General features: G+C 38.7%; 1 protein-coding gene across 6 annotated transcripts in view; it reads left to right on the top strand.

The window, feature by feature from the left end:
* AXDND1 (axonemal dynein light chain domain containing 1) overlaps positions 1-16,463 on the top strand; it is a 41,636-nt gene extending 25,173 nt beyond the window's left edge. For 5 of the 6 annotated variants that reach the window (XM_081947680.1, XM_081947682.1, XM_081947678.1 and 2 more), the window contains exons 15-26: positions 544-622; positions 1,570-1,804; positions 2,295-2,511; positions 4,598-4,691; positions 6,795-7,003; positions 7,728-7,824; positions 10,507-10,617; positions 11,045-11,197; positions 12,603-12,740; positions 13,201-13,292; positions 13,941-14,086; positions 16,088-16,463. In XM_081947680.1, coding sequence (XP_081803806.1) covers positions 544-622; positions 1,570-1,804; positions 2,295-2,511; positions 4,598-4,691; positions 6,795-7,003; positions 7,728-7,824; positions 10,507-10,617; positions 11,045-11,197; positions 12,603-12,740; positions 13,201-13,292; positions 13,941-14,086; positions 16,088-16,176 — 1,660 coding nt within the window. In that variant the 3' untranslated portion in view covers positions 16,177-16,463. The remainder of the gene's footprint in view (positions 1-543; positions 623-1,569; positions 1,805-2,294; positions 2,512-4,597; positions 4,692-6,794; positions 7,004-7,727; positions 7,825-10,506; positions 10,618-11,044; positions 11,198-12,602; positions 12,741-13,200; positions 13,293-13,940; positions 14,087-16,087) is intronic. The other variant, XM_081947679.1, reaches the window with a different exon arrangement.
* Positions 16,464-16,906: the final 443 nt, after the last annotated feature.

Genomic DNA, 16,906 nt, shown 5'->3' on the forward strand with positions numbered 1-16,906 from the left:
CTAGACATGGCCACTGTTTACATAAAACCCAAAGGAATCTGAGTTAAAGATATTGATGAAATTTGCCAGTTTTTATACTAACTAAAATATTACGATAGCATGACACCTTGAACTATAAACTACCAAGGGTAATTTAGCCAGCATTTTGAGTGATACCAATTTGCATTTCCCAGAAAATCAGGATAGAGTTAGAAATTTCAATTGCCACTGGCAACTAGGTCATTAAATGAAGTGGCCATTAAATGAAACTGCTACTGTACTTATGATCTTACTTCAGCTTTGCTTTGCTTTATAGACTTGTGAAGGTTGTAAATAACAAGGATTGGTTGCAAAGTTACATCATTATAACTGAATGGTCACTAAATGAGGTGGTGGTTAAATGAGGACTATGTAGTTAAATAAACCATGGTTCAGTTAACTACTGGGAAGTATGTAAGGTAAACACAATGCAGACTGTATGGTCTGCATAAAAGTTTAGATACATATTGGAGTGATTTGTATTTTTGTTTACACATTTCCAACTTTCTATTCTTGCTTTTCCAGGGGAAAAGGAACTTATACTTTTGAAAAGGGAGCTACTTTGTTAGAACAAATCCTTGTGGATCTCAAGGTTTGGGAAAAGGTAAGGGTCTTCTTGTTTCATGTATTTATTTATAGGTTTCCCCTTAAGCAGGACTGCAATAAACAGAATACCATTTATTTAAATTATTCCCATTAATTTCTTACAGCGCCAGGGGGCCTTCCCCAATGAGCTGCAGTGAGCCTGAGTAGTGGGGACAATCTCTGGGATTCAACTCAAGTTATTGTATTTTCATTGGTCAGGTTTCATAGCCCTTCCACCTTTTTTCCCCTCTTCACTCCTGGAGTTGTTTTATTTTAGGTATCAACAAGGAAAGGTTGCGTATTAATGAGGATTAGATATCTAGCAAATATTGGGTGCTACCTATAACAAAAGAGGAAAACATGTGTCTAACAAATATCAAACTCAAGGCCTGCGTGCCGGATTCGGCCCTGGAAACTGCAAAGGCCCCAGTGCCTCTGCTAGCAAAAATGGAGCTTGGGAGGGCCACGTGAGGCCCTCCTGAGCTCCATTTTTGCTGGCAGAGGGTTGCAGGAGGTTGTTGCAGCCAAAAACAGAATTCAGGACCCCGTTTTTGCTGGCAGAGTGCTAAGGCCACCATAGGCACCCCTGACACGAGTGACATCTAGCTGGCCAGGCCCACCTTGGCCAGGTCCACCCCAGCACTCATAGGTGAAATACAACCCTGATGCGGCCCTCAATGAAATTGAGTTTGACACCCCTGGTCTAATTGGAATAAGACCAGACAGTTTTTTATCTCACAATTTGCAATAGTAAGTGGGAAAAGTAAGCTTGTCTAAGCAGCTTCTCTTCCAGCTGTGAGTTTAAAAATGCAGTTCAATCACAGGACAACAATAGAGTGAAAAATGTATCATATGATCGCTAATACTTGCTCCTAAGATTATCAGTTTAGGGAAGGAGAAAGCTGTGGTGTTTTTTTAATGGGAAATCTTTCAGGTAACAAATATATTTATTGCTTTTCCTTTCAGATGTTAAATGATGAATTGTCCCAGTATGGGGGGGACGTGCTTCTGTTGAGACAAGAGCCTCTCAAGACGGCTACCAAACTGCAGAAGCAGTGGGTTGATCTGGGAGTTGCTTTGCATGGCCGTCACAAAGATCTCCAGGGCAAGAGGCCAGTTGAGTTGAAAATGCTGGAAGAAATCAATAAAGACTGCAGTCGTCTCAATGAACAGTATTGTACAAGAGTTAATGGGGAAAATGGTAAGAAATGGTCAGTATTTTTTAAAAGACTTTTTTGGAGATCAACATGTTGCACAGATGAGAATTTATTTAAAATTAAATCTAAAGACATATATACAGTATAGCTGACATGTAAAATCTTTTGAGTAAAACAGATCTAAAGCCATATAAATAAATAAAAAATATTTGGGGCAATAGATGTTGGCAGATGTTTATGGAAAACAAAGATTGGATTGTTAGTTCACATCCACTTCTTGTTTGAAAAATATCCTCTAAGAAAAGCTAATTATTGATAAAAGTGTGCTGTTTCATGCCTTTTTATGTCATTGAATTGTTCTATCCAAAAGAACATAACTAACTATAAAACTAAAAAAATTAAAAATATGATAAAGCATATGAATCTGGTTGTTATGAGAGACAAAATATATTTAATCCAGTTTTTTTGGGATATAATTTCCTCTATCCTGCTCCATTTCTTTATAGAGATAGAGATATGATTTCTTTTCTCCAGGATCTGCCAAAATTGTAATAACTTTAGTGAACAATTTGGAAGAGTGGACTTTCAAGTTGTTATCCAGTAAGCAGAAGAAGGGATTGTATGAAGCTGACTGGGTACATTTTTTCCAAGCTGTTTCGGATTGGCTGGTCCAATTGGAAGATCTGCTGAAAATTACTGGTACCTCTGAGTCTTTACAAGAACGAAAGCTTAGGACATTTGCACCTTGCCTGTAAGCTACTATCATTTTCAGAGTTGTTTGTTTTTCTTCTCTTAGAGCATTCTTGTAACTGGTTGAATGTATTATTTTGATGAATAACCTCATGCAATTTATATTTTGAAATACATTTTATATATTGTTTCTATGAATTTTATACACTATGTTGTATTTTCCTACCCTGTTTCCCCCAAAATAAGACTTCCTTGGATAATAAACCCAATCATGTTTTTGAGCACATGCATTAAAATAAGCCCTCGGCCAAAAATAAGCCTTCCCCCAAAATATTGCAACACAGCAGCAGCCATAATATGACCATGCTTGCCGCCTCCTGCACCTCAAAAATAATAAGACCTCCCAAAAAATAAGGCCAAGTGCTTATTTTGGGAATCAAAAGAAAATAAGACCCTATCTTATTTTCGAGGAAACACGCTATGACACACGAAAAATTTAAAACTTTGATTATTGCAATATGTTCTTTGTCAGGCAATTCTTGAAAATGTTCCAGAAATTGCAGCTGAAGTGCAATGGAAATATAAGCAATAAGCAGCAAATGCTGTTTCTCATGCTGTGACACCTTGTTACTGAAATAGCAACTCTAGTTAGTACTTTCTTTCTGGGTACAGTTCAAGGTGGTTACTCTGGTATATAATGTGTTTCATGACTTAAACTCAGATTACTTTCCAGCTCCTATTCTCATAGACTCAACACACATTCATACACACACACTCTCAGAGAGCTCCTAAGCAAGACATCTGTTTATGAATCAATTCATAGATACTTTAATTTCAATAGATAATTTTTGTTGTTCTATAGTGAGAGTACACTATAGGGACTACACTATTGCTATGAGTGCTGAGAATCTCCTTCCTGTCTTGTTACAGTTTGGACCTCTCTCTGTGCAGAATGTGAAAGAATAAATATACATCAAGGAAGGCATTAGAACTTATGGCTATCCTAACTGGACCTTCATCAAATGCACAAAAAGATCTGTAGGAGGCCCTTCATGACAGACAAAGAAGACAACAATGAATAGAGCAATGTTGCCATTCTACAGTATATGTTGCAGGAATATCTGAAAAGCTCAGGAGGATTTATAACCAACACAACATGTGTGCACATTTAAAACCCAGGAATATATTAAGACAGGAACTTTTTTACCCCAAGGACAAAACATCCAGACACAAACAGAGCAATGTGGTATATGTAGTGCAATGCAGCAAGATATGTTCAGACCTGTACATTGGAGAAAACAAAACAACCACTTCCCAAATACATGGTACAACATAGGAGAACAAATTAATCAGGACAGGAGTCAGCAGTCCATTTGCATCTGAAAGAGAAGGTTCATTCATTTGAAGACAGCAAAGTTCACATTCTGGACAGAGAGGACCACTGGTTTGAAAAGGGCTTAAAGAGGCCTTCTATATTAAATCTGAACAGCCCTCTCTTAACAGAAGGGGAGTGATAGAACACTTCCTATCTCCTGTTTACAATGCAGTCCTTTCAGCAGTCCACACCCATTTACACTCATTTAGGTGACTTTGAGGATACAGATAAACATCCAAGTGCCCTCAATCACTCTCAGAGATCTAATGGCCAACCCTAGTAGAGCTAACAACCAGATGACTGCAAAGAATATAAATCCTTCAATTCCCCACCATTCAGTCATAACCGAAGAAGCTTCTTGAATGAGAAGCAAAATATTTTCAAAGGAAAAAAACCAAGAAATTCTAGTTGTGTTTTGGAAAAAGCACCTTTGGGACAAGAATAATGATAATAGGCATATCAGCAGTGCAATTATTTGTGAGGTCAGCAGATGGTAAAGAAGTAATTCAGATAAATGGGCATAGATAGCAAGAAAAAGATTATTGTCTAGCTCTCTCCTTTTCCATCCTTCTGTTCTCAAAATTGGATTTTACATGTACTTGTTCTTTAGAGATGAAAACTTCATCTTAAAGCATGGGTGGTATTTTCTGATGGCACAGAATTGTGGGGGAGGTGTTTAGCCCATTTTGAATTTTAAAGGTAGGACTTTGGACTAAAAAGTGAGAGCTGACCTGAGGTCTTAATATTTGGTATCTCACTTGCTTCCATTCAGGGTGATACCTGAGAATGCATTCAAGAAGATTCAGAATTGGCTCCTGACAACCACTAATAGTTCTGAAAGAGAAAATAATCAACTTTCTCGGGAGGTACGCATGTTAAAAATATTTAAATATTAATATTCAAAATTGCCTATTCTTGGTGGGCCCAAGGGCACAAATCACTATATAGACTGTGAGTATGTATTAGGATTACACACCTAATTTAGTTAAAAAGGCAATAAGCAGTCTCTTTTGAAAACTGACAGTTCTGCTATGTCTTTATATTGAGAGAAAAATACTAAAGATTCTACTAAAGAATCATGAGTTATTTTCAATACTCAATGGAAAATAATTACTCAGTCTTTGAAGAGTCAGTGATAGAAAGAGTAGATAGTTATACATGTGATATGAGAATCATGAATCAATATTTCTCATACTCTGATGTGTTTTGACTAGAATTCAGAACTCTATTTATTTTATATAATATTTTTATATAGAATTCATATAGACTAATTTTCCTGAAAGAACAAAATGTTCATTGCTTTTATTTTTAAATACAAATTGTAGGGCAGACAGCAGGATTCTTATAGTAGAGTACAACACAATCCAGGGTCCCAACTAATACAAAAGAAGTATGACAGAATTAATTTAAAAAAACTCAACCAAAGTCTAATCCAAAACTCAGGTTCACAAGGTTTATTATCAATAATAAGTTCAGGGAGTTGAGAAGTAAAGCATATCAAGAATTTGACAGTGGCCAAATGATATAACTAGTCACAACTGGCTAGAGTACAAGCACTGAACGTCAGACTGTCACAGAAAATCCATTTTCCCTGGTATTGGCTATTCGCTTTTCCTCCTGCTATTCCCATGGATCTACAATTGACTATTGCAGACTATTGTAGACTAACCAAAATGTCAAAGTGGTGGACCACTGGGTGCTAAAAACATTTGATATAGTGAAAGGGAAAATGAGAGGGTGAAAAAAAAGATGAAGGACCATTCCATATAAATAAAGTAAAAAACCATATACCATCAGAATTTAAAGTGGATTTTGTTGTAGGTTAAGGATAAAATAAGCCCTCAATCTGGAAAAGTGAGATCCATGGCCTTAAACCCAAAGGTCCCCGTTTTTTGTCTGTGTTTTACAATGCCCAGAATGACAAGAACTTTACAAGAAATTAGATCAAGGGTTTTTCTTCTGCATTGCAGAACTGAAGTGCTGTTTTTCAATGTGGGACCTGGCACAAAAATACGCTCGCCTGAGAAGTGCTGCTGACCACTTTTAAGATTCCTATTCTAGTTTGGCAGAGGATAAAGGATCCCTCTGCACTGAAAGACTTGGGAGGAAAGTCTTGATGCCAGCTAGTGGCCAGAGAAGAGGCCCTGGGATCAGAGAACCAGCCCCAAGGAGCCATCATCCACTGTCTCCCCCTTCCTACTGCTTCTCCTAACACTCATAACAAGAGAAACCAAATGTTTCTCTTGATATGAGTCTGAGTCAAAGTGGGGAGAGGAAGAGGAGAAACAGGATTTTTAAAAATTCTTTCTTGCAGGAGTGCAAATCTGGTTTCCTGGGGCACAAATTGCATGTGGAGGAAATGGCAAAGAGTACTTTCCATATTGCAAGGAGACAAAAGACTTATTTCCTCTATTTGTCTCCTCCTGCCACCCTGATGGAGGTGGGGAGAGAATATATTTTTGGTGCTGAGGTATTTTGTTTCCGCTCCTTCTCTTCCTATGTTTCTTGCCTATCATGGTGGTATGAGATGATTGGCTCTCCAAGGAGACTGGCATTAAAACGTTGGGTGGGCAACTGGGCATGTCTTCAATGGGTAGCTTATAGCAGCAGGGCCCTTTCCCCAAAATTGCTTCAACACACTTTGTGATGGTTTCAATACTTAGCACAGCTTGTGCAGTAGTAGTAAAATTCTGAAATGGAACATGGGATGACAGGCAGAGGTTGCTTTTATAAAGTTTCAAATTAGAGTTAAAAGTTAATAGGATATCGTTGTGCCAGACCAAAAAGGATGTGTGAGTTAGCTATATTTTGCCTTGTTTATATGATCGTTAACCTCCACCGTCCTCAGTGTTCATTTATAAGAAGAAAATCAGTAGGAATTACTCACATGTAAATAAACATGCCAGCTTGGCGTCAGTCTCACTGAATGTTTGTGTAACTTGAATTGTCATCAATTTATGCTTTTGCAGTTGATTGATTTCCACAATGTTCTGAGCAAATGGATGGTCAACCTGCTGATGCACATGGTGCCAGAACACACCTGTCCTGATACTATCCCTTTGAGTGACACTGAAATGTCAATGCAGGCACAGCGCAAGATGGTGAATACTTTGAATCTTGAAAAAGAAGTAATGGGTCTGGCTGCTCAGATGAGCAAGTTTTCTTCTTATCTAGTCAGGTACTATAAATTCTCCTCAGATTTTATAGCATCAACATCCATAAAGGAATAGCAATATGAGGCCTGTGATAGACATAAATTGTGCTTCAGTGACTACTTCATGCTATCTTTGGTAATAATAGTTGCAACCTCTTAAATTTGCCAGGGGATGAATGCAGCTACATTGTATTTTGTATAGGTCAGGAGCCAACAGCCTTTTTGTAATTTTTTAAAATTACATTTTCAACTATCAAATTTCAGGGTCTCTAGTTGGGATTTTTAATCTGCATGGAATAAGTGGTGGTACTTTCAATATTAACCCATGTGTTAGGCATACTGAATTGGAGCTGTAACAAAATTGTTTCATCTTGTGCTGAAAGTTGATGGGAAATTTTGCTTCTAAAGACAGTTTTAGAGATCACAAATGCACAGTCACAGTTTCCGACAGCTGATATATAGACATTGTGAACTTTTCCGGCTCTCATTTATTGCACCATCCCTTTCTACCTTAACAGTTGAGACCCAATATAGCTAAAAGAAATCCTATTTGAATTCCTTTTTTTTTTTTTTTTGCATTATGCAAGATGGAAATCATTTTTCTTGTGCAGAACTTTCAGGGTCTTAATTTAGTTCAATATATTCTGATCCTTGGATCTAGACAAATTAGATTCTTCCTTAATTAGCGTGGTATTTCTATGGTGACTTAAAACACAGTTATAAGTTAGGTGATGTTATCCATTCCTAGTTGCTGCAAAGATATGGTTTCAGCTACAACACGTAAGAAACTTGCTGCTTCTGACCCTGATGCAGAATACGAATTGCAACAGTTAGAGAAGATCAAGGTAAAGAAAAAAAGAAAGAACTATCTTGTGGTTCCTTGGCTTAGTCCAAATCCTTCCTAAGGTTGTGCTTTTGAGTTAATTTTACAGATTAGGAATTTTAGGATGAATGAAGCAGTTATTTTGTTTGGGCCAATATGATTTATTTTAAATCTGTTACAAGCTTTCATTCTGGAATATTGTTATTGTGTAAGTGGCAGCTTTATAAGTGTAGATATACAGATTGATTCCTGTTCTCAAGAAATGTGCAGCCAGGGGTGGGCTTTAAAAGTTTTAGCAAGGGGTTCTCTGCCCAGTTGCTGGGTGGACGTGGCCATGGTGGGTGTGGCCTAGTCAACTTCCTGCACCACAGCGGTGGGGGGTTGCCCTTCCCGGCCTCCAGAGGCTTTCCTCGAGCCTCTGGGAGGGCGAAAACGGCCTCCCTAGGCTCCAGAGGTTGTCTGGAGGCCAGAAATGGGCCTGTTTCTGATGTTCCTGAACTTCCTGTGGCCCATTTTTCTCCCTCCCCGAGCTTCCGTGCGAGCCCTGCACTTACCTGCGTCCAAAAAGGACGACATGGGAACTCCTGGGAGGGGAGGGGTGGACGGGGCCAGCCAGGAGTGGGATTTGGGGTTGTCCACACTGCACAGAATCTTAGCTAGAGTTTCTCATGAACCCCTACAAATTCCCAGCATCCCACCCCTGTGTGCAGCGTGACATGAGAAGGAAGAGAGAGATAAAAATGGAAAGTGATTAACCTTATGGCAATATATCCTTAAGGCCTAACTTGTAAACTTTAGCACAGAAGAGGGCCTCAGTTGGGGCAATGGCATATTTTCTGTGACCCACCTCATCTCATTATTCAGATTTTTTCTCTCAACATCTTGTCTAACACACCACTCATAATGAAAGTTAATTGGTTGTTGTCCTGGTGATGGTTGTTGACCTCAGCTGCTTCCAACCCCATGTTTTGGGGTTTTCCTAGTTTTATTCTTGTTTGCTTGACAGCTTTCCCCAATTGGTTAATGGGTAATTGTTGCCCATAGTTACTGTTTCCTGGTCCACTCCTGTGCCTGAAGGGACTCCACCCATCCACTCTATTATCACTAATGCTTTAAGATGTGGTGAGTGCTTGCTCTACTTTCTAAAAATGAAAGTTTCTAGAAACAGTCTCTCCTGTTTAGCAGAAGATATGGTTTTATTCTGCCTTATGATACCGATGAAGGACAGCAAGATCCCTATCCTTGATCTCCATGAATTTTTTAAATCCTAGAGCTCTATATGGTTTCTCTTATATTTGTCCTTCCCCATTTTAGAAGAGATCATTAGTTAATACCTAGAAGCCTTAAGAATACTTAATTAACTCTTTAGAAATATTTTTCAATAATTTTATTGAAAAATATATCAAACAAGTAGAACTAATGCAGCCCAATATAGAAATATATTAAAATAAAAAAATAAATATAAAATTGTTATTTTTAATGTATTTAAAAATTTAAAATTAAGAACTGCAGATAAAAAGAAAACAAAACAAAAAGAGAAAAAGGAAGAAAACAGAAAAAGAAAATAATCTAGTTCACTCTTCTGTATAAATGTTTTTAAAAATTGAAATCACCTTCCAATTCCATTTTTAAATCCAGTATTTCCATCTCTTTCTTATAGGTTGTAGTTTTTAAATCTGCCTAAAGGTCCATTTCACTTTTAGTCAATGGGTCTTATTCCTCTTCAATATGGTAATACATTTTGATCCTATTATAATCTTAAATAACTGGAAAATCTGTTGGACCTCAAAATCAAATATTTCCTTGCGGTACCATATAGTGTCCAACCTTGAAATCTTTTTATCAGCCAGAATATAAACAAAAGATTTTTTCTCACAAGGATGGATTATTTCAATTTATTTCAAAGCCTTCCTTTAATTTAAACTCATTTGAATCCTTTCATTTAAAATCTTTCTGAAGTAAGCACTATAATCTCCCTTTAGCTGTATATTGAAAAAAAGAAAATTCTTACAAAACTTCAACCACATAACTTTCTTTTTAAATGGATTGAAGAGAAATTCACTCAGTGAATGCCAAATGTTCAGTTCTGAAGGTTTTTCAACTTTTAATCAATCTTTGATTAAATCAATCTTTTTTGATCCTTAACAAGCAATAAGAAAAAAAACACTACAAAGTAATTAAAATGTGAGGTTTGGTCAAACTATGAGTCTATAAAAGGTTTTATTAACAACACATAGATGATACAAGCAACCACAAAAAATCAGTTCTGCTGATAAAACAGCACTCCAGAAGACATGTGGATATTCTCAATTGCCTCCTTAATCCAGAGGCAATTCTGACTGGTATCCAACTGTCTTTTCAATTGCAATGTCTCTGTCATTCCACAGACTACTACTATTTCTTATTTATTCTAGAATTTCTAGAAACCTGACACTCAGATTAATGGGTCATCGATAAATCAATAGAGTGGATCCAATATACTATCCAGTGAGGTACTTCATCCAAATTATACACAATAAGCAGATAAGGTGGATAAATCAAAATGGACAACACCATTTTCAACAATTAATTACTATAATTGATGACTTCTCAGTAATTTGCTGAGGAGCCTCCTTCATATCACAAAAAGAGAATTAGAGACTACCAATGGCTTTTGCTTGAACTGTCTGGAAAATAACCAGAAGATTTTCTTTCTTTTTTTCAGACAGAGTGCCTGGATTGGATTGAGACATGCAATCTTCTTTTATCTGGAATGAAGACAACTCCTACCAAGTTAATTGACCAAAAGGAGCTTATATATTACTTTGGATCAGAGGTAGGGAAAGATGCAAATGAGAGAAAAAAGGTTAAATTTGCAATTTACTTTTTAATTGCAATACTGTTATCTTTCTTTAAGAGGGGGTGACCCTATTTTTAGCCACAGGGGTGAAAACACTTTCTAAATTGGGGGCCATTAACATTTTTCTATGTTCTATGCATCTACATACATTCCTCCTCAGCGTATACATAGTTGAGTACCATTATCAGGGAATAGCAGAATAAATGCAGCTATGCATGCAGTAAAACTACACAGGGACAACTCTGTAGGAGGTGCTGACCAGGAACATTTTTTTCTGAAAATGTTTACATTAACCAAAGGATGTCCTTCAAGAACCGGAGAGGCCTCAATGTAGAAAAGTAGCAATGAGAACAAAATCTCAGAATGGATTTTCTGATAACCAGCCTTTCTCTGCTACCTCAAGGTTTTTCAACCAAAACGAAAACTTCCCCCTCATCCAGAGTATACCCTAGAGATCACTTCCACTCAACCAGAAGAAATTCCTAACGAAGTCAAGAAAACGGAGAAAGTAGGTTCTGAGCAAAGTCCAGAAAAGCAACCCACATTGGAAATACAGGTGACTATTTCCATTAGAAAATTAGCATGACATTTTTTAAAAAGCAAAGTTCTTTTTTATTAGCCAGATTGGAATATAATTAAATAAGATTGCCTGGCAGTGGGGAGATTGAGGGAGAAGGTGGTGGCCACTAGCAGAGAGGGGAGAGTGCAATGTTGGTGCTTCTGAGACGAGGGGAGCTGGGCAGCATCTGGGCCTGGCTCACCCGGCCTCCCTTCCTCTTGCAGCCAGCTTTCCCATTTAGGGAGCCGCAGTCTCAAAGATCATGAGGGCCACGCGGGAAGAGAAAAAGCAGCAAAGCTTGCTTAAGCGGAGGCAGGAGAACAAAGCTTCGGCCTGCCAGCTGGCCTCTTTATTCCCCCTCACTCCCAAGGCAGCCAGGTATCACCACATGAGGCCTCGGGGGCTTTATAGCATCCCATCTCCTCGGTGAGAAGGGACCAAAGTGCCTTCTCACTGGGAGCACTGCCCACATTCAGATTCCCTGCCTCCATCTGGCTGCCCTCAGCTGAATGCAGCTGCCCCACCAACCGAGGAGACAAGGGGACCCACTTCGGCGACACCACCACCACCTGCGCCCAAAATCTTTCAAGTCTTGAAATGTTCCTTGAAAGTCATCCCAAAGGGTTGAACAAAGTAGGCTCCTTATCCTACATTCTCATTAGCAGTAGTCCTTGACCTATGGCCACAACTGAGCCAAACATTCCATTGCTAAGCAAGATTGAAATTAGTTTTGGTCCATTTTGTGATTTTCCTTGCCACCGTTGTTAAGCGATGTTCAGTAGTTGTAAATAAATAGAGGGGGAAATTGTACCTTGTTGAGTCCTTTAGGATGAGTGGCTGGGAGGCAGGGCTGGGTGTGATGAGTGATGTTGAGTTGGCCATGCCCACCCAGTCATATGACCATTCAGCCACGCCCATCCAGCCGGTCATTAGGACAGAGAACCGGTTCTTAAATTATTTGAATCGCACCACTGTTTGTAGCTTTATTGGGAGTATTCAAAAAAGAAAAGTCCTTTCATCGAGTATATTGATAGAGTTCCTGCTTTAGGGAAGAAAAAAATAATCATTGTACTGCATTGTCATTTTGATATGATTTTAAATTGTATAACTTGCTCAGAGTGGGAATAGTAAGTAATAGCCTAGTACAGAGCTCTCTTCTCATGTTTGTTTGCTTGTTTTGTTTGTTTGCTTGTTTTCAAAGGCAAATTGGTAACCTGAATAAGACTGAAAACATAAACCCCAAATCTTAGGCTACTTCTTTAGCAGCATAATTCCCCCCCAAAAAAACATTCCAGTACCTTTGCTTCTCCTAAAATTATCCTAATAACTTCCTGTTATTATTATGATTTTTGTATCCAAAATCTGACCTTCTATACAAGGTCTTCTATTTTTTTTTGAGCAGGAAAAGCCATCCGTACCTAGTACTAGCAGTACAATTGCAGATGAAAGCCCTGAGATTGATTATCAGATGAGATACATTGCCCATGATGATAACGTGTATTGCAAAACCTTGACCGCTGAAAAAATTTCAGTTTCAGGGGTATGTATTTATGAATCTTCACTGTACAAGTGGCTCTACTTCTAGCCAAGATGAGCTAGTTCAGTTCTTTTAAGGATGTTAAAATGTGAAATGAGCAGCTGGATCTAACGTGGAGCAATACCCAATTGGAAGATTTTCTGTACAACCCCCTCTGAAAGTAATTGAAACTAAATGGAACCATGGTGGTACTCTGGTGCAGCTTCTAATTTTTTTGATTGAATGTCAACATGAAAAACAACATGGAGAAAGAGCATTAATGAGACCAGCTTCTTTAGAACTTGCCTCAGGCAACCAAATTTATTGATCAGAGGTGTACGGAAAATAGTTAACCTTGCTAAGTTCAGACTTGCTCTTTTATTTCAATGGTCCTATTGCTCCATGTAATCTTTTTGCCAAGGCAGTATGTCACTGTCTTTTGTTTGAGTCTCTTTTCATAAAGTACTTATTCTTTTAATTCTAGAGAGAATTGTATGCCAGCCAGCCAACCACTGAATTCTCTAAAAAGGAATTTCAGATACTAGCTTCACTAGAAATTTTGGAGGAACGGCTCATGTGAGTACAAAAAAGTTGATCAAGGGAGATGTATACTTGCCCAGACTTATTGTTGCCACAGAAATGTTAGCTAAACCTGAGAACCAGGCACTCTTCCTTGTGTCTATTAATACCCACTCCTTCTATGTTTTCTATTCTGCTGACACACACACTCCCATTCCTCTGAGAATTTACTTTTCTCACAGAATATTTGGTGGCTGACATCCAGCTCTGAGGTCTACAGACTTGACACTTGTGAATTTTCAAATTACTGATTCTTATATAGATTTGGGATGAAAAGAATCTGAAATCTCCGGTATATTTTAGGGCAGCCTTTTTGAACATTGTGGGGAGGTGGGGGGGGAGGGCTGCCTTCAAGCCAGTCTGGACCAACTCTTGCAGTTTTCTTGGCAAAGTTTTGCCTTTTAAATAAAGTAAGGAGGGAAGTTGTGTCACTTTATCCACACTCATCTTTATGAGAAGGAGACTTCCATTATTCTCATCTACATGGCAAATCCATGTTTAAGGGTATATGCATGTCTTGTTTGGCCATTCTTCAGACAAAAAAAAAAGACTTGGACTGGCCTTGATGTCTCCCATTCTGATTGCCTTGTTGGTCTTTATACTTGGTATCTTAACTCCACGCTATCTTGGCTTCTGTTCTTTTAGAGATGCTGAGAAACGAGCCCAGGAAGCTGAGGAAAAGTCAGAAGCCCTTCATGAGGAGTTGGAAGAAGCTCTGAAAAAACTCCAGGATATAGAAGATGAGGAACCAGAGTTTAAAGATTTTGGCAAAAAAGAAAAATCTCAAAGAGGTATGATTAAAACCTCAAAGATGGAATTTTAAATTTCTAAAAGAAATACAGACTCTTTTATAGATTCCTTTTTTAGGCCTTGAGAAATTCTGAGGTTTGTGGTCAACTTCATCTGTAGGGCCCTAGCTTGAAGATGGCGTAATGAGTTATTGTAATAATTTCAGGTGTATATACTTTTATGATGTATATATTGAAGAAGTGGGATTGAAATAAGATACCGTACATTGCATGAAATAGTTCTGAAAGCTAATACCCAGGGACGTGCGGTCAGGGGAGGCAGGGGAGGCAGAGCCTCACCGCTCTCATCATGAAAAGAAAAAAAAAGGGAAAAGGGAAAAGGCACACGTGGTCCGATTCCCTGCCTTCCTGAGTCAACATGAAGGGGACCGTGCAGCGCGCTCCGCTGTCCCGCGGCTTGTGCTCCGCGGTCCCCTTCATGTTGACTCAGGAAGGCGGGGAATGGGACCACGTGTGCAGGAGTCTGAGGCTGCCTCAGCCTCCTGCACACGTGGTCCCATTCCCAGCCTTCCTGATGACGTCACCAGCCTCACCAGCCATAAACCTCACCGCACGTCACTGCTAATACCAGAATATTTTACCAGCTTTTATTTGACTCTACCATTTTGGATATATTACATAATAGGTTTTAACCATGGTTTGTTGAATATTTATTAGAATCACACAAGTTTCAGAACTCTGTGTCGTGGCTTACAATTAAAATAATTGTGTCACACAACATTATGGGAAAACATTAGGGGTTAGACGCAGTGTTTCCCAACCTTGGCAGCTTGAAGATAGGTGGACTTCAACACCCAGAATCCTCCTGCCAGGCTATCTGGTGGGAGAATTCTGGGAGTTGAAGTCCACTGATCTTCAAGGTGCCGAGGTTGAGAAACACTGGGTTAGAGCGATAAGTGAATCTAGTGCAGGGGTGTCCAAACTTGGGAACTTTAAGACTTGTGGACTTCAACTCCCAGAATTCCCCAGCCCTGATCTAGTGTCTCTATGTTCTCCATCAAATAAGGCCTCTTTGAAGGGCTGGAATAATTCTACAGACTTAAGTAGAAAAAAACAGCAGCTACATTTCTTCCTACATCTGCTTTTGCTTTGTCCTGGCCTTGTGTTTTTTCCCCTCCTCCCCTCACAGCTTTAAACTTTCAGGCAGTGAGAGTGGAAGTTCTTCTATTCTGGGGATAGGGCTTACTCCTAAGGAGGAGGATGTTATCTGTTCATCATGCATGTTTTATGCCAACCCCAATAACAACCACATTATTCACCAAAAAACAAAGCGGTATGTACAGTATGTTCATTCCACAAGAAACGTTTGACCTCTCCCTCCTAAATCATGTGCTCCATTTTAGAATATCTTCAGCCCATTTCATTTGCTTGTAAGGTACTGTCAGAGCCAGAGGTAACTTGCAATTGTTACTTAATATATGGAGAAAGGAAGAAAAATGTGCTGGAAATGAACAAAGATGCACCTTATAAAAAGTCTCATGAAGACAAAATAATATTTGAGTATATCGATATTAAATATCTAAATTGCAGTAAAGGGCTCATAGCCACTGGCTCTTACAGTAATTTATTGGTAGGCCTTGATTTATAATCTGTTGGGACCAGAATTATTGCTAAGCAAGGTGGTGTTAAATGAAGCATGCCTGATTTTACAAACTTTTTTTGCCACGTTTAAGTGAATCAATGGCTAAGTGAATCACGTGGTTGTTAAATAAATCCAGCTTCCCCACATTTACTTTGTTGGAAACTGGATGGGAAGGTCGCAAATTGTGATTAAACGACCCCTGTTTCTGCCTCCTTTTTTTTCCCCAAATGACTTTTTTTTTTAAAAAAAAAACTTTTTTGGGACTGTGGGTATGCTGCCCTTATGCACTTTTACAGCTCATTAAGAATTGTGCACAGAGGGACAACTATGGACTATCCAATCTATTTTTTTCATCTCTGCTATAAGGATTATTTAATAGTTCCAATTATCTTCTATTGCAGAAAGTTCTCATAAGAAATCGTCTGATAAAGCTGGTCATTCTAAACCACCCACTCCTCGACCTAAGAAATCACCCAAGCCCAAGCGCTGAAGAAGAGGGAGGCTGCAAGAAATCCTTTGGCTCCTGATTGTTGTTATAGTAATTTTGGCCGCACTCTGAGCACTGCCTATCCCTGAAATACAAAATTACAATCGCAATTCTTCTGGTTTTAATTAATAAGCTATAGGGACAGGAGTTAAATGAAGATTCTAAAATTGTTTCTCACTTTTATTATTTATTCAGAAAATCTTCAACATCTAATTTTGCCTTGTTCTGACATGTTTAGATGTACACCTCTAGAAACCACATTGGGTTAAGTATATCTTCAAGGCAGCCTTTTTTCCACCCTGTTTGTATTATATAATAGATGTTTTGAAGTCTGTTATAGCATGCCGGATGCAGTATCATCTTTGGCATGATCTCTTTGCCTCTCTCAAAGCCTCTAGTAACGAAGTTATTTTGGCAGCTGCTGCACCCACAGTTCTAGGCTACATAAACAGAGGGATTTAGTCAAGATCACGTGAAGTGTTAATACCACTTTATAATGCCTTGGTAAGGCCACACTTGGAATACAGCATTCAGTTTTGGTCACCACGATGTAAAAGAGATGTGGAGACTCTAGAAAGAGTGCCGAGAAGAGCAACAAAGATGATTAGGGGACTGGAGACTAAAACATATGAAGAACGGTTGCAAGGAACGGTATGTCTAATTTAGTGAAAAGAAGGACTAGAGGAGACATGATAGCAGTGTTCCAATATCTCAGGGGTTGCCACAAAGAAGA

Source organism: Natrix helvetica (assembly GCF_964273705.1).
Source record: "Natrix helvetica genome assembly, chromosome: 3".
Classification (NCBI taxonomy): domain Eukaryota; kingdom Metazoa; phylum Chordata; class Lepidosauria; order Squamata; family Natricidae; genus Natrix; species Natrix helvetica.